Source organism: Tetrahymena thermophila, assembly GCF_000189635.1.
Source record: "Tetrahymena thermophila SB210 genomic scaffold scf_8254381, whole genome shotgun sequence".
Taxonomy (NCBI): domain Eukaryota; phylum Ciliophora; class Oligohymenophorea; order Hymenostomatida; family Tetrahymenidae; genus Tetrahymena; species Tetrahymena thermophila.
Window position 1 is genome coordinate 1 of NW_002476165.1, and position 17,848 is coordinate 17,848.

Sequence of the window (17,848 nt, forward strand, 5' to 3'; positions counted from 1 at the left end):
ACCCCAACCCCAACCCCAACCCCAACCCCAACCCCAACCCCAACCCCAACCCCAACCCCAACCCCAACCCCAACCCCAACCCCAACCCCAACCCCAACCCCAACCCCAACCCCAACCCCAACCCCAACCCCAACCCCAACCCCAACCCCAACCCCAACCCCAACCCCAACCCCAACCCCAACCCCAACCCCAACCCCAACCCCAACCCCAACCCCAACCCGACTATTTTTAATATTATTTCAAACATTTTTTAAGAAAATTTATTAATAATTGAAAATTTTAACTTCAAATAAAGAAACAAATAAGCTTAAATATATTTTTTTAATTTGTTTTAAAGTTTATTTATAAATATAACAAAATATATTTTAAGTATGCTTAAAATAAATTTATTAAAATAAAAAATTTTTCTTCTTTAATTTTTCTTTTAAAACTGATTTTTATTAAAAAATATACATTATTTGTAATGCTAATTTTAAATTAAAAATTATAATTTATTAGATAAAGTTAATTATTTTTAAAACAGTAATAAATTATTGAAATATAAATTATTTATTTATTTATTATTTAATAGTTTATTTCGTATTTATGATATGTTTATTCCAAATATTATAAAATATATTTAAAATACAAATACCCTTATTTTATTTTTTTTCAAAAATTCAAAATTAAGAAAATTTAAAAAAACAATGAAATAAAGTTAAAAATTTAGTTTACTTTTGTTGATATGAATTAAATAAATTATTAGATATAAGAGATTTCTCAAAATAAAGATAATCATTCATTAAATTTAATTCCCAATAAAAATATTTTATCTATTCATAAATAAGAGATTTAAATTTAAAAATAATTATTTGTGTTTTTAAATATTTTTTGTTTTTAAAAATTCAAAAGAAAAATATATTTTTTTTTGAATTAATTATCTAAAAAACAAATATTTTTTGTCTAAAAATAGTCAAATGAGTAAAATAATAAAAATAATATATTTTTGTTCAATATATTATTTTTTAATTCTAATAGCTTTACTTCTACATAGAACACTTAAATAATTTTAAAAAATATCTGTTGATAAATTTAATATCAAATATATTTATATAGAGAATAAATAGTAATCTTTTAATGTATTATAAAAAGATAAATATAAGTTTTATATAGAAAAAATACTGTTGCCAACATTTTTTAGTATATTTTGTCAGACTGATTTTATTTGTTCTGCAAATAAAAACTATTTATTATTTTTCTCATTTTCTATTTAAAATTTTCATATTATTAGGGATATAGAAAAATAAAATCAATAAAATTTTTATTAACTCAGAAATGATAAGTATTTAAATTTTACTTTATTTCATATTATTATATTAGAATTTTTGTAGTATTTGATTTATTTTTCAATTCATTAAAATTAAATATGTAAAATAATTATATCATATTTTTTTATATTTTTAAACTAGAATATAATTTATTATAATTAATTACTTTTTTAATATTATAAAATTTTGGTGCATTTATTTAAATGTGTGCATTTTGTATGCTGAATTCAGATGAACAAATGTTTGAATCGATTTTTTAAAAGTGGATAACAAATGAATGAATGCAACCAATAATTTGTAAAACAGATGAGGAGGGGAAGAAATAGTTATGATAACATATGAGGAAGAGAGAAAAGAGAGAGTTAGTAATTAAATAGGAAAATTTGAAGAAAGAAAAAGCTGACAACAATATTAAAAAATAATTAAATAAATAAATAACAATAAAAAGGGTAAGACGATTAATTTATATAAAATAAATAATTATAAATTCTTAATAAAAACAAAGAAAGAAGAGTCCAAAGAAAAGAACCAATTAATTAAATTAATTTATTTGCTATTAATAAGAAAATAAAAAGGAAATGCAAAACAGAAAGCCAGCTGTTCAATAAGCTCCAAAGCCAGCACCTAAGCCCTAGGATAACAAGACTCTTGCTTAGTAATTTTAAAAGATTACTGATCACAAGAGATTACCCAAGGAAATTAGAGATCAATTCTTAAAGAGAATCCAATTTTGCTCTAACTAATACGATTTAAATGATGATAACAAGCATTAAAAGGAAAAGAGAGAAAGATTAGGTTATTTGCAAGAGCTCTCCGAACTCTTGAACGAGCCTTCATCTGTTCAATCATTATTTATTCCTCATCTTGATCTCATTATTGAAATGATTGAAAAAAATATTTTCCGTCCTCTTCCTATCCTCAAAAATAACGGAACCATCACTGGTAGCAAATTCATCTTATTTTAGATAGTTTTCATAAAAAATTTTTTAATCAGTAAATATGAGCATTTCGGTTAAAGGAGTCTGTATTTAAAATGAAATAAGCATACAAAAAGCTATCCTTAACAATTCACTGATAATATCGATTATAGTTTGAATAAATGTTGATAACAGGATGCGCCTTTTGAATTAAAAGATAAAAAATAATTTATTTACTTATGAAGAATTATCATCAAAAATAAATTCTTCTTTATTTTTTGAATAAAACTGCAAAAGATTTGATTTTCTTCATAAAAGCAAATTGCTTTTTCTTTTTCATATTATTTAGCAAATAAAAATGCAAATTTCCTTTTTAAACCCATTGTAAAGCCCATTTAACGCTTAGCTTGCTAATTACTAATTAAAATAAAAAGTTCAGTTTAAATTTTTAAAATAAATTTGAAAAGTATTTAGAAAATTGCTGTTTTAGAACGAAAAAGTATTATAAAAAATGAATCCAGTGAACGAGCATCTAAAGCATTTGTCTTTACTAAAAATCAATCAAGCAGTTTGCAATATAAAACACAGATTTCTAAAAATAAAAATTTATTTATTTTCAAATTTTTCAAATACTTGATCATCAATCCACCCACCAATTCATATGAAAATCTATAACTTATCCAAAATATTTTTGCATTTTAGATAGCTTTCAAAAAAATATATTAAAATAAATTATTTAAAATAAAGAACCTGGTGCTGAAGATGAGGAAGTTTACGTTAATCCTGAATGGGTACACATTGAACCTATTTTGGACTTTTTCTTATAATTGATAGTTAATGAAGCCATCGATGTGAGAATGTTAAAGGGTTTTGTTACTCACTCATTTGTTTAAGATTATCTTGAATTATTCCATAGCGAAGAACCTCGTGAAAGAGAATACTTGAAGAATATCCTCCACAAATTATATGCTAAGCTTGTTCCTCGTCGTAAGCTTATTCGTCGTGCTATCAACGATTCTTTCTACACCTTGATTCATGAAAACTACAAATTCGCTGGTGCAGCTGAGCTTCTTGATATTCTTGCTGCTATTATCAGTGGTTTCGCTGTTCCTCTCCGTGAAGAACATGTTATTTTCTTCAAAAACGTTATTATCCCTCTCCACAAAGTCTAAACTTGTCTTTTGTATCATGAATAATTAATGCGTTGCTCTATGCTTTTCCTCTCTAAAGACCCTTCACTTGCATTCCCTCTTCTTGAAGGTATTCTTCGTTACTGGCCTTTTGCTAATTCAACCAAAGAAACCGTCTTCTTGTAAGAATTATTAGAAGTTATTGAAGTTTGTGATTGCAAGCGTCTTGATAACATCATTCCTAAACTCTTCAAGCGTATTGTTAAGTGTATTGCAGGTTCACATTTGCAAGTTGCTGATAGAGCTATGTGCTTCTTTGAAAACGAATTCTTCTTGAATGTAGTTCGTAACTTTAAGGCCTACACATTCCCTCTCCTTGTCCCTGTTATCTCCTAACTTGCTGATAACCACTGGCATCGTATCCTTAAGGATTCCTTCCTTGCCCTTAAGACTATCTTAAAAGAAATAGATTACCAATCATACGAAAAAGCTTTGGCCTAAAAGACTGGTCCATTCCTTGCTTTCCTTAATGACAATACCAAAGAAAGACTCAAAAATGAAGAAAAATGGAAAAAACTCTCTGCATTAGCAAAATAAAAGGACCCTAAATTCGTTGATCCTGTAGTTCCTTATCTTGATACTCATATTGTTGGTGAACACAATGGTCTTAATAATAAACACGTTCTCTGCCTATGATCAATAAAAATATAGAATCAATCAGCAAATAATACTTAATAAAAGCAGATTGTATATTAATGTACTTAAATTTACCTTTATAAAGTTGATTACTCTTTAAAATAATTAGTTAGTTAGTAATTACTTACCTTTTATTTGTAGTATGCCACTTCTATTAAGTAGCAATTTTATAAGTTTATCATATAATTTATTTTTTAATCTAAAATTTATAGCATGCATTCAATATAAATGTCTCTCTTTACATCTATTTCTTTGCTTCCTTTTTTTGTGTTTATATAAAAAAACTCATTAAATAAGATAATAAAACATATCTTATTGAAATCTAAATTTTTTCATATTGATATCGATTCAAATAAAAAAACTATTTTATATTGCTAAATTTAATTAATAATGATTTTAAAATATATTTTTGAGAATGGTATTTTATTTATAATTTGAATATAATTCTGTTTTCAAGCTATTGTTTTTTTCAATTAATTAACTTTTTATATTTAAAATATCTTTAAATAATCAACAAAATTTTCTTAAACTGCCAAAAAAAACACTTATTCCTAAAAAATTCCATACTGTATATGAAAAAATAAAAAATTTTATAATTGAAACTTTTGTAAATTTAAAAGATAATATCATTTCTTTCGAAACAAAATCAATAAAATTATAACATACTTAAAAAATTTTGAATAAATTTGGTGCTTTTTATTCACCATTTATTTTAAGATGAAAAAAATTTTTTAAATTAATCATTTAGTAAAATAAAATAAACTTTGTTAATTTGCCCAGTGTTTGAATTTATGTTTTTATTTTTTAAGTCACTAAAAAACTAAGTACAATCAATATAAAATTTTTTTTAAATATGACTTACTTTTAAACAAAGTATAAACAGAATAGTAAATATAGAATTTATTCTTAAATAAATCATAATTAAAAAATAATATCTGTATTTTAAGTTTAAATGTTTATTAATTGTTGAATAGTTGATTTTATTTAAAATTATAATTTATAATTACTCTTAAAAACTCACATTTCATGCTAAATAATTATTCAAAAATAAATAATTAATAATGTGTCAAAAGATTAACAACAATAATAGCTGCTTTTTATTTTAAAAATACTTTTAAAAAAATGATTTACAACTAAAATTAATAATATTTTGTTTATTTTATATACAAGTAACACATATTTTATGCTAGATATTTCTATGAACTAAATATATTCATAAGCCAATACTTTAATACTTTGATGAAAAATTAAATTTTTTTGCAAATATAATGATAAATAATTGATATCATAAGATAGGATACATGAAAATTTTTTATTACTTTTAAATCTTTCCTTAGAATAAATTTATTCTAAATAGTTACATTTAGACAATTTTGAGTAGATGTAAAAAAATTAAAAACATTCATTTAAATTTATAAAATTAATCTAAAAATATATCAGAGTAAACTTTGCTATTTAAATATTTTTTATTTTTGTTGGTAATAGTTTTAGAGTTACAACAATTTTCTCTTATTTACTTAATTTAGTGGAATCAACAGAAAAGAGTAACATTAAAGAAATTTTTTTGAATGAATTTAACTAAGGTGTCTATTTTAAAAAATTTAGAAGGAAAAATAGAAAAGATTAATAATAAAATCTGGCAAATTGCATAATTTTTTTTTCTTATGTTCATAATTTAGAAACTGTAACCTATTGATTTTAATTATTTCAAAAGAGAAAATAATAAATATATTTGAAAAATTGTAAATAGTCTATTAATCTTAACATAAAATTGTAACAAAATAGAAATGTTAAGTCATTTTTACTTAGGAAATTTAAAAATTTATATGTAATTCAAGAAAGTTTTAAAATTTAATTTCTAAAATATTATTTTTTGAATGGATTCACTCTTAAAAATATAAGGGAAGTTGTACTGATGAGAAATTTTATTAACATTATTCTGACTACTGTTTTAGGAATATGTTTACTATATTTTATAGAGTGATTATCTTATTAAATTTTATTTTTGTGACAAAAGTTTTTCCCCTTTATTTTTAATTTCTTTTGCTTCATATATATATATATAAATGTGTTTGCTTCTAATTAATTTAATTGAGATTTGTAATATTAAAATTTATTCATATATAGATTTGTTTTCAGAAATATCTTAGGTAAATTGAGTGATTATTAGATGCTTGAATGCTCAACTAAACATTTTTTCGCAGAATCTTTATAAATAAATTAATTATAAGAAATTTAAATGAATAAATTAAAGAGCTTCACAATTTTTTTACCATGAATTAGTTTCCAACAAAAATGCATTTATGTGTATTATCTTATACATGCCTGATTACTTTGCAAAAGTATATTTATAATTACATTTTATTTTAAATAGAACAATAAGTAAAATGATCAATTAAAAAACAAAAGAAATTTAAATGACACGCTTATTTTTTAATTGTAACAATGGAAAATTTATTTGTTATTTCATAATGCTAAGAATATTTAGGCTCTTTAAATTAAGCAATAAAAAATTTATTGTTTATAAGAAAAAATTAATATTATCATTTTTATATTTTTTTATAAATTATTTAGTTTTGAAAAAATCCACTCAATGATTTGAAAATAAATGAGTTGAGAATAATTTTTTAAATTAGAAGAAATTTGAAATTGAGATATAAGAAATAAATAAGTTAGGATTAATTGAAAATAAATGCTGGAAAATACTCAAATTTTGTCAATATATGATATAATTAATGTGACTCATCATCAAATTTGGCTTTTTACTAGTTAGTGTTTAAATAAATAAAAGAAAGAAAATTTTAATAATAAATATTAAAAAAAAAATTAAGAAATTTTACAAAAATTAAGAAAAATTATAAATTGTAAATAAAATTTTAGAAAATAATAAACTAAACATTTATAAAAATATTAAATGATAACTTAAAGCTATTCTGATGACTTACAATAGATTTCTGAAGAGGAATATTATTCCTCTACATATAGCATGTTTAATAATAAATAGATTAACTGTATCGGATATGATCAACTGGTTTTTGTAGCTAATTACCCAAACAACAATATGACAAATAGTTAAAATTTAGAATCTAAAGCCTATCCAATAAATTTTAATGCTCTAGATGATATGGAAACAGAAAGTGAGCTATCTGATTAAGATGCATTTATAATATAAGACATAAATCATGAAAAAATAAAACTACCAATAGATTCAGAATTTTTGAATAAAAGTGATTAAAAAAATAATATTTATTCTTTAAATAATGAAAATTAAGAAGTGCAGGGTTAGGAATCTAAAATATAGCAATAACATATCACTAATATTATTTAAGATCAAATTTAAAACGAATTGCATGAAAATAAAGATAGTAAACAGGAATCTTTCGATCAAAACTTTAAATTATAAAAAAAAAAGTCATAAATATAAAAAAATGAATAAAATTAACATGATGAAGAAGGTTAAATTCTTACTCAGTATTAAAAGAAAAAAATCTTAATTGAATAACTTAAAGAAGCTAATATTTTGTTAGATTGGGATTGCTATAAAAAATAAAATGTATTGTATGAATACTCAAATCAATAAGGTGGGGCATCAAGAAGGAAAAAAGGAAAATATTCAGAAATTGATATTATAGATTTACCAAATCCTAATTTTGAAACAAATGGTGCAGTAAATTCATCTTATGCTGTTACAAAAGAAAAAGAAAGAGAAAGAGAAAGCAAGCGCTAAAAATAAAACAGTAAATCGTCTTCTAATGAAAATCAATAAAAAGCAAAATTTGTAAGAAAAATTTATTTATAATTTTATCAAAATAATAATTTCACCCACCACCATCTTTGAATTAACTATTTTATTTATAGATTTAAATTAAAAGGCAAAGTAAAATAAATTCTTTCAAAAAATGCTAAATATCAAATAAAAATTATTTTAAATTTAATAATACGGATATTAAGGATGATTTTATTATTGAGCCTAAAACTCTGCTAGAGCATTAATTTAAGAAAAATGCTTTGGAAATAAATGCAAAAGAATGTGAATAACTAAATAAATAAAATTTGTAAAGAAAAGCTAATTTTACATCTATGCATAGAAACGAATAGGATTTTTTTTAAGGAAAATATAAATAAAAATTTTTACTTATTAAAAGTGTAAAAGAATTAATTAAAAAAATACATAATTTGATATATATTATTTAAATTTTCTTCAAGAAAAACAGATTGATAGATAGAAATTAAAAATTTCCCCTCTATTTGATTACGCTAACTAAAATTAACTCAAAAAAAAAATATTGATAAATGTAATAAAATGTTTAAAAATTGAGATTGGGATTGATAAAATTTGTATAAATGTCAATAAAAAAACTATTGCAGAAGAACTTTTATCATTAAAAAATATTAAACAAATAATTTTGTTCATTTTATTGGTTTAAACAATATTAAATGCTAATTAAATTTGTATTGAATAATTGAGATAAGGCTATCTAGTTTTATAATCATAGGCTTAAAAATTTCAGAATTTTATTTTATTTTTTTGTTAACATTTAATCAGTTAAATCAAGTGAGATTTATAAATTAAACCTACTCTCTCTTTGACTAAATATTACAAAATTTAATAAAACCCTTTTTAGTTTCCATTCATTATAACTATAAATTTCATAATAAATAAAAGAAGTCATTCAAATTAAAGTTAGACAAATTGAGAGATTTAATCAAAATTTATTTCGTTTGAAGCAAATTTCGCAAATTTCGATACAAACAAATTTTATAATTTAAATTTTATTTATTAAGGTTAATTTTTCTTCAGATGACACAGATGTAGTTGAAAACATAAAAACAAAATCATCATTAAAATTTATTTAAGAAGAAGAGGGGTAATATTTTATACATGTATTTTATAAATATTTAATCAAATATTTCTAATAACATCAAGGCCTATTATTGAAGCTATAGAAGTAGAAGAAGAAGAACTGCTCCAAAGATAAAAAGAATTCAGATAAAATTTATTCAAAATGGGTAGATGCACCATTCCTTGCAATAAAACCTTAGTTTCAAGCTAAGTTTAAGCTATAATACCATAAATAAAACCTATAGAAGAAGGTATCATTTATCTTAATTAATTAATTTCTTATAAATTATGAAATTTTATAAAATTAGTAAAGGAAACCTGGGTTCTCAAAGATTTAGACTAGCTTCTTTAATTTAAAAACTCAGAATAATGTAAACAAAATTAATTATCAAATGTTTTTAAATTTATAATTTTAATCTTTCTAAAGACAATAAACTTGAAATATACATGAATTAGGCTTTTGGAGTTAGAAAACCTGAGGAAGTTTTTAATATTTTAAAATTGAATAATTATGATTTAAAATAATCTATTGACTATTGCAATTATCAGAGAGATTTTCTTATTGATGTATTTAAAAACAAGGATTTAGAAAGAAAGAAAAAATTAAGCAGTAAAAGAAAATTAGAGAAAAGAGATTACATTTGAACGCCTAAAAAAAAATAGTCTAAAAAAATAAATAAATAAATCAAACAATCAATACTTTTATACAATTACCATATGCAACAAAACTAAATTTTATTTATTATTTATTTAAAATTTATAACAATTTATAGTACTATATCTTTATTTATTTAGAAAATCATATTTGTTCTTCTATGATGATATCATTAACTCTATGTATCTTAAATTTAAATTTCCAAAATTATTTGATCTAAATTTTTACAAATTATTAAAATAAATAATAACAAAGAAGAAGTTTTTCAATATCTTTCATTCAATATAATTTATTTATGTGTAAATTAAATAAAAATATTTATAATCTTAGCTCTATGAAATTAATGAACTAATATATAGCTTTTATTCAACAATAAGGTTAATTTAATTCAATTACTTAAAATATATAAAGTAAGATAAATTTATGAACTCGTCTTAAGAATTTTAAAATTTAATTTCTAAATTCAATTTAAAAATTTTAATTCATTTTGAAATACTTTATGCTTTTTTATTATATTTTTAATAAAACATGCAAAATTATTTATTAATTTTAAATTTAAATTTTTTGATAAGAAAAATATATTTCCTTATAAATTTATTTTAAAAATCAATAAGAGTAGTATTTTAAAAGAAAATAGACTCATTCAATTATTCACTAAATTTAAAAAAAATTAAAATTAACCTCATATAAAAGATCTCAAAAAGAGATATCAGAACATAAGATAAAAAATAATTATATATTATTACCCATATAAGTATCAATTTTTAATATATGTTATAATGCAATAAATTATGTTAGAATGTAAGAAAATTAAAATGCATTTTAAATTTTCTTATGATTTTTAAAAAAATATGTATGTATTTTTGATGCATTAATATAACTTTTAATTATAAGTTTTAATATTCTATTTTATTTAAGTTGAAAAATATTCAAAGAATTACTAACCAAATTGATATTCAATATTTGAATAAATTTTTAATATTCTTTATTAAATAAAGAAGTTATTAAATTTGCTTATTATCAAAGTAATCATTAAAGATTTTTATATTATCAAATATTTTTTTACAGAAGGGATTATGAATAATTAATTTGGAAACGATAACCTTTTTTTATAAGATGGGGCTGAAAATTTAATGAATATAGATATAAAAAATAGAGGAATATTCACAAATACTCAGCCATTTCAGTTTATTATTGATTAGCAAGGGAATAAAATAAATCTTGGTGAAGGATCTTTTGGATTCGTTCTGCTCATCAAAAATATTTAAACTAATTAACTCTATGCTTTGAAACTAGTAAGTAATGATATTTGTTATATACAGCAATATAAATTTTAAGGCTTTAACTATCTAAAAAATATTACTTAGAGCATTTTTTTAAATTTTTAAATAAATTTTATAGATTCCGATGAGCAGCATTGAGACACTAACCCATAAAAGGATAATTGAAAGAGAAGTAAAAGTCCATCCAGAATTATCGCATCCTTATATAATAAAAATGCATGATGCATTTATTAATAAAGATGCAATATATATAATTCTAGATTATGCAGTCAATAAAAACGTTTCAGAAACCTTTCTATAAGATTTTAAGTATAATGAAGCTAGAGCTTTCAAATACTTCTACTAAACTTGCTTGGCTATTGATTATCTTCATAAAAAAGGAATTATGCATAGAGATATTAAAGTGATAAAAATTAATTAATTTTTATATTTAAAAAATATAATTTTCTAAATATGTATTAATAAATCATAAATAGCCAGAAAACCTTTTGCTAGATGAGAATGATAATATCAAACTATGTGATTTCGGATGGTGTGCAGAGATAACCAAAAATAGAAGGAATACTCTCTGTGGTACTTTTGAAGTATTTATTTATTATTAATATCTAATATTAATTAAGGTTTATATATTAAAAGTATATGGCACCCGAAACTATTACTGAAAGAGATTACGATTATAAGATAGATATATGGTAATTGGGTATTCTTTTATATGAGCTTTTGCATGGCAGGACTCCTTTTAAGCCAAATTTTGAACTCGGAGAAGACGAAAGAATGGAATATTATAAGAATACAATTAATTAAGGCCACATCGTTTTTGATAGCCATATTTCCCCTTCTGCTATAGATTTAATTAGTTAAATACTCATTTACGTGCCTGAAAAAAGAATATCTATTTAAGGGATTTTAGCCCATGTGTGGATATTCTAAATGAAAGCTAAAACTGGCTACAAAGATCCCACTTAAATTCTCTAATAATTTTAAGATAATGAGCAGAATATCTTGTCATAGAAATTAAATTAAGAGTAAGAGCTCTTGTAAACATAAAAACTTTTAAAAGGAGCTATGAGCAGCTAAGTGAAACAGTAATAATATTCAAAAACTTTCAATAATTTATAAAGTGCTCCAGTTAATAAAACAAGTCTAAATATATTTTTTAATAGTAATATAAATGTAAACCAAAATGAAAAAACATCTTAGAATATACAATACAACAATTAAAATACAATTTAACTGCCTGATTGGAATTCAAACCTAAATGTAATAAATCCAGTAATGGATAAAAAAAATAATTTTAGAAAGAGTAGCTTAGAAGACATCAAAGAATCTCAATTACCTTTCTAAGTTGGAGTGAGTTAAATTAAAAAACCATAATAAGAGAAAATTATTATTTAAAGTGTTTCAATCTATTAGAGAGAACTAGCAAGAATGGCATCTGATAATGAAAAAGAGACTTTAACAATTGATCTGTAAGATTTACCTTTAAAAAATGATTAAAAAGCAACAGATTTACAAGGTTAATATTATTTACCAAGTTATTGTTAGAGAAAGGATTATTAAAGTTATATTTCCGCCAGATCAACTACTATAATTAGATCTAATATGCTAAAGTAAAGCTCCTAGTTCGATATTAGCACAACAAGTAACAACAGAAGGACAATATTCGGAGAATTCAATAAAGAAAAGAAACAAAGAAATATCTTAGAACTAGAAAAGCTAATAGATTAATTAGATATTGATAAAAATAAAAAATATTAAACAGCTAACGAATACAAAGAGAAATTTATTTTTAATGATAGTCTTAGCGAAATATCTCAAGGAAGTAATATAAAGTACTCTAAAATATTTCAAAATAGAAAATCTTGACTTAAATTTACTTAACATAATAAATTAAAGAAAGTATATAATTAATTCTTATTTCTAGTTTTATTTATTTTTCAAAATAATAATAAAATTTTTATAATTTTTAATTTGGCTAAATTTAATTTATGAATTCTAAAAGTTGAAAAATTTACTTTTAATAACAACATATTATGTGTAAGTAATTAGAAATTTACTTACTTCAATTTGAATTGTTTATATTGAATATTACTATTTTTCTATACTTTTTCAAGATAAAAATAGATAGATTTTTATTTCCATTTTTTTTATTTTATATATAATTAAAAAAAATATTTAAAGTAAAATATTTTATGTTTTAAAAAATCTTCCTCAAGAACCGAATTTTGTTAAATAAATATTTTGTTTTATTATTAATTTAAAATTAAAAGAATATAATTTTAAACTTTTGGCTTATCAAAGTCAGAAGGATTATAATTTTTGTTGTAAGCATTTTGATTTAGATAAAAAAAAAGTATTCATTTAAATTCAAATGAAAAAAGCTTTAATAAAATATTATTAATATTTTATGTAAATTAAATATTAATCAAAAAAACCTTTTTTTAATTTGTTTCATTAAAAATTTTAAAAAAATTAACTCAAATAACAGCTATAAAAGAGTGCCATTTATTAACTGTATTTATTTCATAATAATTAAAAAATCTTAGATGCAAATAGAATTAAACTAATGTTTAATTTAAATAGAAAAGATATGGGATTTTAATAAAACCTATTTGATACTTAATTTATAAAGAATAAAAAACAATGCTTTTTTAAAGTGTACATCTAAAAATTTTTGTTTTAGACAGTATTTTTAAATCTTATAAATAATAATTTAAATAGCAATTTTTTAAGAAGCACTATTTGTAAATATTATTTAAGGCATTTCTTTGAAATTTTAATTAAAAATAGATTCAAATCAAATTCTTATCTTACCTAGCTTCTATCAAATTTTTCGATAAGATTGTATTGAGGATAACAATTCAATTTAAATTAATATTATAAATTTATATACAAAATATTTTGTAAAATAGTGAGTCGTTTGAGGGCTTAATAGAAAATTTTTTTTAATTTTATTTTTCTTCATCATAATCAGTTATAAAGTATTAAAAGTAATAAAAAAATGTATTTAAATATAATATAAGATGCTTCTAATTAAATTCAAATGAAAGTGAATAGATCCTTAGCAAAAATTTATTTTTGAAAATAAGACGTGGCGATAATAACTTTTTAAATGCATAAGTGCTTAATTTATTTTACAACTAAACAAGTTCAAATATAACTTATTTTTCTATATATTTGAATTTAAATTATCAATAGTTACTTTTTAATTTGCTTGCTTTTATATTTTATTAAGAAAAGAATATTTAAAACTTAAAAATAACAAGTAAAATCTTACATTTTTCTTATATAGATATTTAATTAAGATTTATTTTGAAAATCTTTTTTCAATTTTATTTTATTTCGTCAAAATGAGATAGTAAAGCATTTAAAGTAATAAAAAATTTTATTTAAATACAATGTAAGAAGCATTTAATTAAATTCAAATAAAAATGGATAGATAGAATAATAATCTAAAATCTGTTCTAGAATCATTTTAATTATATATTTATAAGAGTATCATTTTTACATTTTGTTTTTTGGTTCTAATTATTCAAACAAAATAAATATTCATTTAAATAATAATAAAATAGATTCAAATAGAATTTATTTTCTTATCTATTTGAATTTTAAAAGATCAATAATTACTTTTTTAATTTGCTTGCTTTTTAATATTTAAAACTTAAAAATAACAAGCGAAAATATTAAACAATATACTTAATCAACAATTTATTTAGTTTTTTAAGTATTTAACATTTAATATTATTTTTATTTTATTCTTTACTAAAATATCATTTTAAATATCAAAACATTTAAGTCTATTTGATAAAAGGAGTATATACTAAATCAATTTACTAATTTACAGCATTTAAAAACATATTGGTACTTTTATTTATAACACAATTTTAACATAATTTTTTTTTTCTAAAAAAGCTGGCTCATTTGAATTTTTTAATTAAACAAAAGTACGAAACAATTGCATCTCAAATTCAAAGGTATAGATTCAGAATTCAATTTGATATATAACCAATAATAAATTGAAAGAAATTTAATTATCAAAAGAAAAAATATAAATCTCTTAGTTTGTTTAAGAATTCATTTTATTCTAAATTTGTGAACAAAAAGTTAGCTTAGCTTATATTTTTGTTAAGTGATTTGCCTTAATAATCAAATACAAAAAATTAATCAGATGAAAACTGTAAACAATAATTTTATCGTTTTGCTTATAATTTAAGTAATAATCAAAGTTGGAATAGCTAGTTCCCTTTGCGGTAATGGATGCTAAGATTGTTTTTCAAACCTAACATAGAATACTTGTTTGCAATGCTTACAAGGATACACATTAACAAACAATATTTGCCAATATTAATAATGTAAACCAAATCAATTCTTTTAAGTTGATGATTAATAAGATAATAGTTCTTTTGGTAATTGCCTCTCTATCTGTAAACCTCTTTATGATATAGACTACGCAACAAATACATGTTAAGAATAAATTCAATGCTCTTCATCCTACTCTACACAATTTAACATTCAAAGTATTGGAACTCCTTTAGATTTTTTTATTTTCTAAAAAACGTATTATGTTGCTCTTTAAATTGGATACCTATCTCTTTACAATATTGATGGATTATATCTTATCAAGAACTTAAATTATATTTAAGGAGATTTAAAGGTTTTTAACATGAATGGATTTGTCTTTGTCATAACTTAAACTTACTAAATCATCATTTGGGATATAATAAACGAAAATAGACTGATAATTTGCTCTAGCCTTGAAAAATTCTGGAACAGTTAATAAATTTAATCTATTGTTTATCTTAATCAGTATATGGCAATATATAATTTTGAAGAATAAAATTGCAGCTTTTAAATAATTTACAATTTAAATTAGTAAAAATAACAACAATCTAACTTAATTTAAATAAATTAAGCTGGTTAATTAATATTAATAGTTGATTGTTATTTTTTCATTCAAGAATAGGCAAATTTGCTCATCTTTTAATTAAGTTTTCAAAATGAGTAAAATATTTTAAGTCAAAAATACTTATTTAGCTGTAAATTATAAAATCAAGATCCTGTTTTATAAATAATTTAAATTACGCAAGATAGCAGTTATTTAATTGTGTTAAATAATTCTATTATCTAATTAGATATTATTGGATAATAATCTTCTTTAGTTTTATAATAATAATAAATTAAAAAGGTAAAAATTATTTAATCATAAGACAACTCAAATGATGTACATTTAATAATTCTCTCAAATAATTAGCTTTTTGATTATAGCTAAAATTTAAAAAAAACAAACATTATCATAAATAACAATCAAATTCAAATTTAAGACTTTGAAATTGGAAACTTCTCAGGAATTAATAATTAGCTGATTGCTTTAAATAATAACTAATATTTAAATTTATTTAACTTTAATAATAATACTAATGGTTATACGAGCTTAGAATAAGTAATATAACTAGACTCTCCTTAATAATAATTAAAAACAATATTAATAAATCAAGATAATTCAACTTTAACGCAATCTTAATCTTTTCAGATTGTTTTTTTTACTCCTTTATCCATAATAGTAATTCAGAAAAGTATATCTTAATTGTAATAATTAGAAATGGCTCTAATAGAAAATTTTTCTCTACCTTTTCCTACACCTACAAGTAAGGTTGTTTCTATGGTATAAATCTATACCCCTTAAATTCTTATTTCTTGTCATTAAAATGGAGATATAATTTTCTATGATTCTTCAAAAGGAATATAAATAGACCTTATTGTAAAAAAAAATTATAATAACTAGTAATGCTTGCAACTAGAGAGATTTTATGATAATAAAATTATTGCCTTAATGAATTAATCGATATACCTCATCGATCCAGTTTCATAAATAACATTAAACTAACTGACTAATTTAACAAATATTGTTCAAATAGTTACAAATTATGATAAATTAGCAATAAATTATAATAATTGCATTTAAATATTTTCTTCCTAACTAGTTAGTTTATTTTTATAGTGCTAGAATGAATTTTCAAGTAATAATTTTAATATGTCTTTAAGTAATAACCTATAATTAATAATTTAGAAATCTCAACAAATATCTGTTTACTAAATAGATCTAAATCAATAATAACCAATTTTATTATCAACTATTTCTACTGTAAGTACAATTTAATATATTAACTTTATACTTAACTATACTTCTGACTAAAACATTATTATTAACAACTATTTTGTAGATGAGATTGTTATTTTTGATAATTAAAGAAGTTTCTGGATTTATAATTCATCACTTAATTTAGTCCATGTTGTGAATAATATTTAATTAAAAGCAGCAATTATAGCAAAAAGAGTTGTTAACGACTAATTAGTTTATTTTTTAGCAGGTTATGCAATTTAGTAAGGTTTCTATACTACCTTTTTGATTTCTAAATAATATAATAAACCATTTATGTTTGGTATAAGTAATGTATATTTTCCTTAATTGGAGGAACCTTAAAAAGCAATTAATAGTTATGGATATACATTTTATAAAGTTAAGAGAGCCTTAGTTAATTAATTAAATACTTTACTTAAAGAGTATGAGATAGATATTTAAAGAAATATTACCTATGTAAGTGGGCATGAATATTTATATCAAGATTATGGAGTTACTTATATAAAAGATGCAGTGGGATAAAAATTAAATTAAGTTAACTATTTTGGAACTAAATCTGGGTTAATTTTCAGTAGTAAGAATTCAAAAAGTAGATATTAAAAACTCTCAACTGAAAAAATTCTAAAATCCAATAATGACCAAATACAAGAAATAATACACAGTGCATAAATTGGTATGTATTTCGTACGAACTAGTCAATAAATTACATCTTTTTATGCTTTTAATAATCAATTCATAGAGTAATTAAATCCAAAACTATGGACTGACAGACCATTTACTCAATTTAAGTTAACCTATGATAATCAGAACCTAGTTTGTTGGAATAATTAAGAGCTTCTTTTTGTAGTATATAAATAGATGCAATCCAAGAAATATTA

At 21.3% G+C, this 17,848-nt stretch overlaps 5 protein-coding genes across 5 annotated transcripts; all 5 read left to right on the forward strand. All coding sequences in view use genetic code 6, as the record gives it.

Moving 5' to 3' along the window:
* Positions 1-1,645: 1,645 nt before the first annotated feature.
* On the forward strand, positions 1,646-4,050 carry TTHERM_01266070 (protein phosphatase 2A regulatory B subunit, B56 family protein; the record flags this gene model as incomplete). The annotated part of the gene is made up of 2 exons (XM_001024446.3): positions 1,646-2,249; positions 2,972-4,050. 2 exons carry the CDS (start codon positions 1,646-1,648, stop codon positions 4,048-4,050), a joined length of 1,683 nt encoding a protein of 560 aa, XP_001024446.3.
* Positions 4,051-6,853: 2,803 nt separating this feature from the next.
* TTHERM_01266080 (hypothetical protein) lies at positions 6,854-9,538 on the forward strand (the record flags this gene model as incomplete). The annotated part of the gene is made up of 5 exons (XM_001024447.2): positions 6,854-7,828; positions 8,836-8,918; positions 8,978-9,144; positions 9,202-9,264; positions 9,321-9,538. Exons 1-5 carry the CDS (start codon positions 6,965-6,967, stop codon positions 9,536-9,538), a joined length of 1,395 nt encoding a protein of 464 aa, XP_001024447.1. The 5' UTR covers positions 6,854-6,964.
* Positions 9,539-10,624: 1,086 nt separating this feature from the next.
* TTHERM_01266090 (Serine/Threonine kinase domain protein) lies at positions 10,625-12,697 on the forward strand (the record flags this gene model as incomplete). The annotated part of the gene is made up of 4 exons (XM_001024448.2): positions 10,625-10,843; positions 10,950-11,234; positions 11,308-11,415; positions 11,468-12,697. 4 exons carry the CDS (start codon positions 10,625-10,627, stop codon positions 12,695-12,697), a joined length of 1,842 nt encoding a protein of 613 aa, XP_001024448.2.
* A 2,302-nt stretch (positions 12,698-14,999) lies between these two features.
* On the forward strand, positions 15,000-15,832 carry TTHERM_001266091 (kinase domain protein; the record flags this gene model as incomplete). The annotated part of the gene is made up of 2 exons (XM_012800124.1): positions 15,000-15,603; positions 15,795-15,832. The coding sequence occupies 2 exons, from the start codon at positions 15,000-15,002 to the stop codon at positions 15,830-15,832; spliced, it is 642 nt and encodes a 213-aa protein (XP_012655578.1).
* Positions 15,833-16,490: 658 nt separating this feature from the next.
* Positions 16,491-17,737, forward strand: TTHERM_001266093 (hypothetical protein; the record flags this gene model as incomplete). Its single annotated transcript, XM_012800125.1, has 2 exons — positions 16,491-17,647; positions 17,710-17,737. The coding sequence occupies 2 exons, from the start codon at positions 16,491-16,493 to the stop codon at positions 17,735-17,737; spliced, it is 1,185 nt and encodes a 394-aa protein (XP_012655579.1).
* Positions 17,738-17,848: the final 111 nt, after the last annotated feature.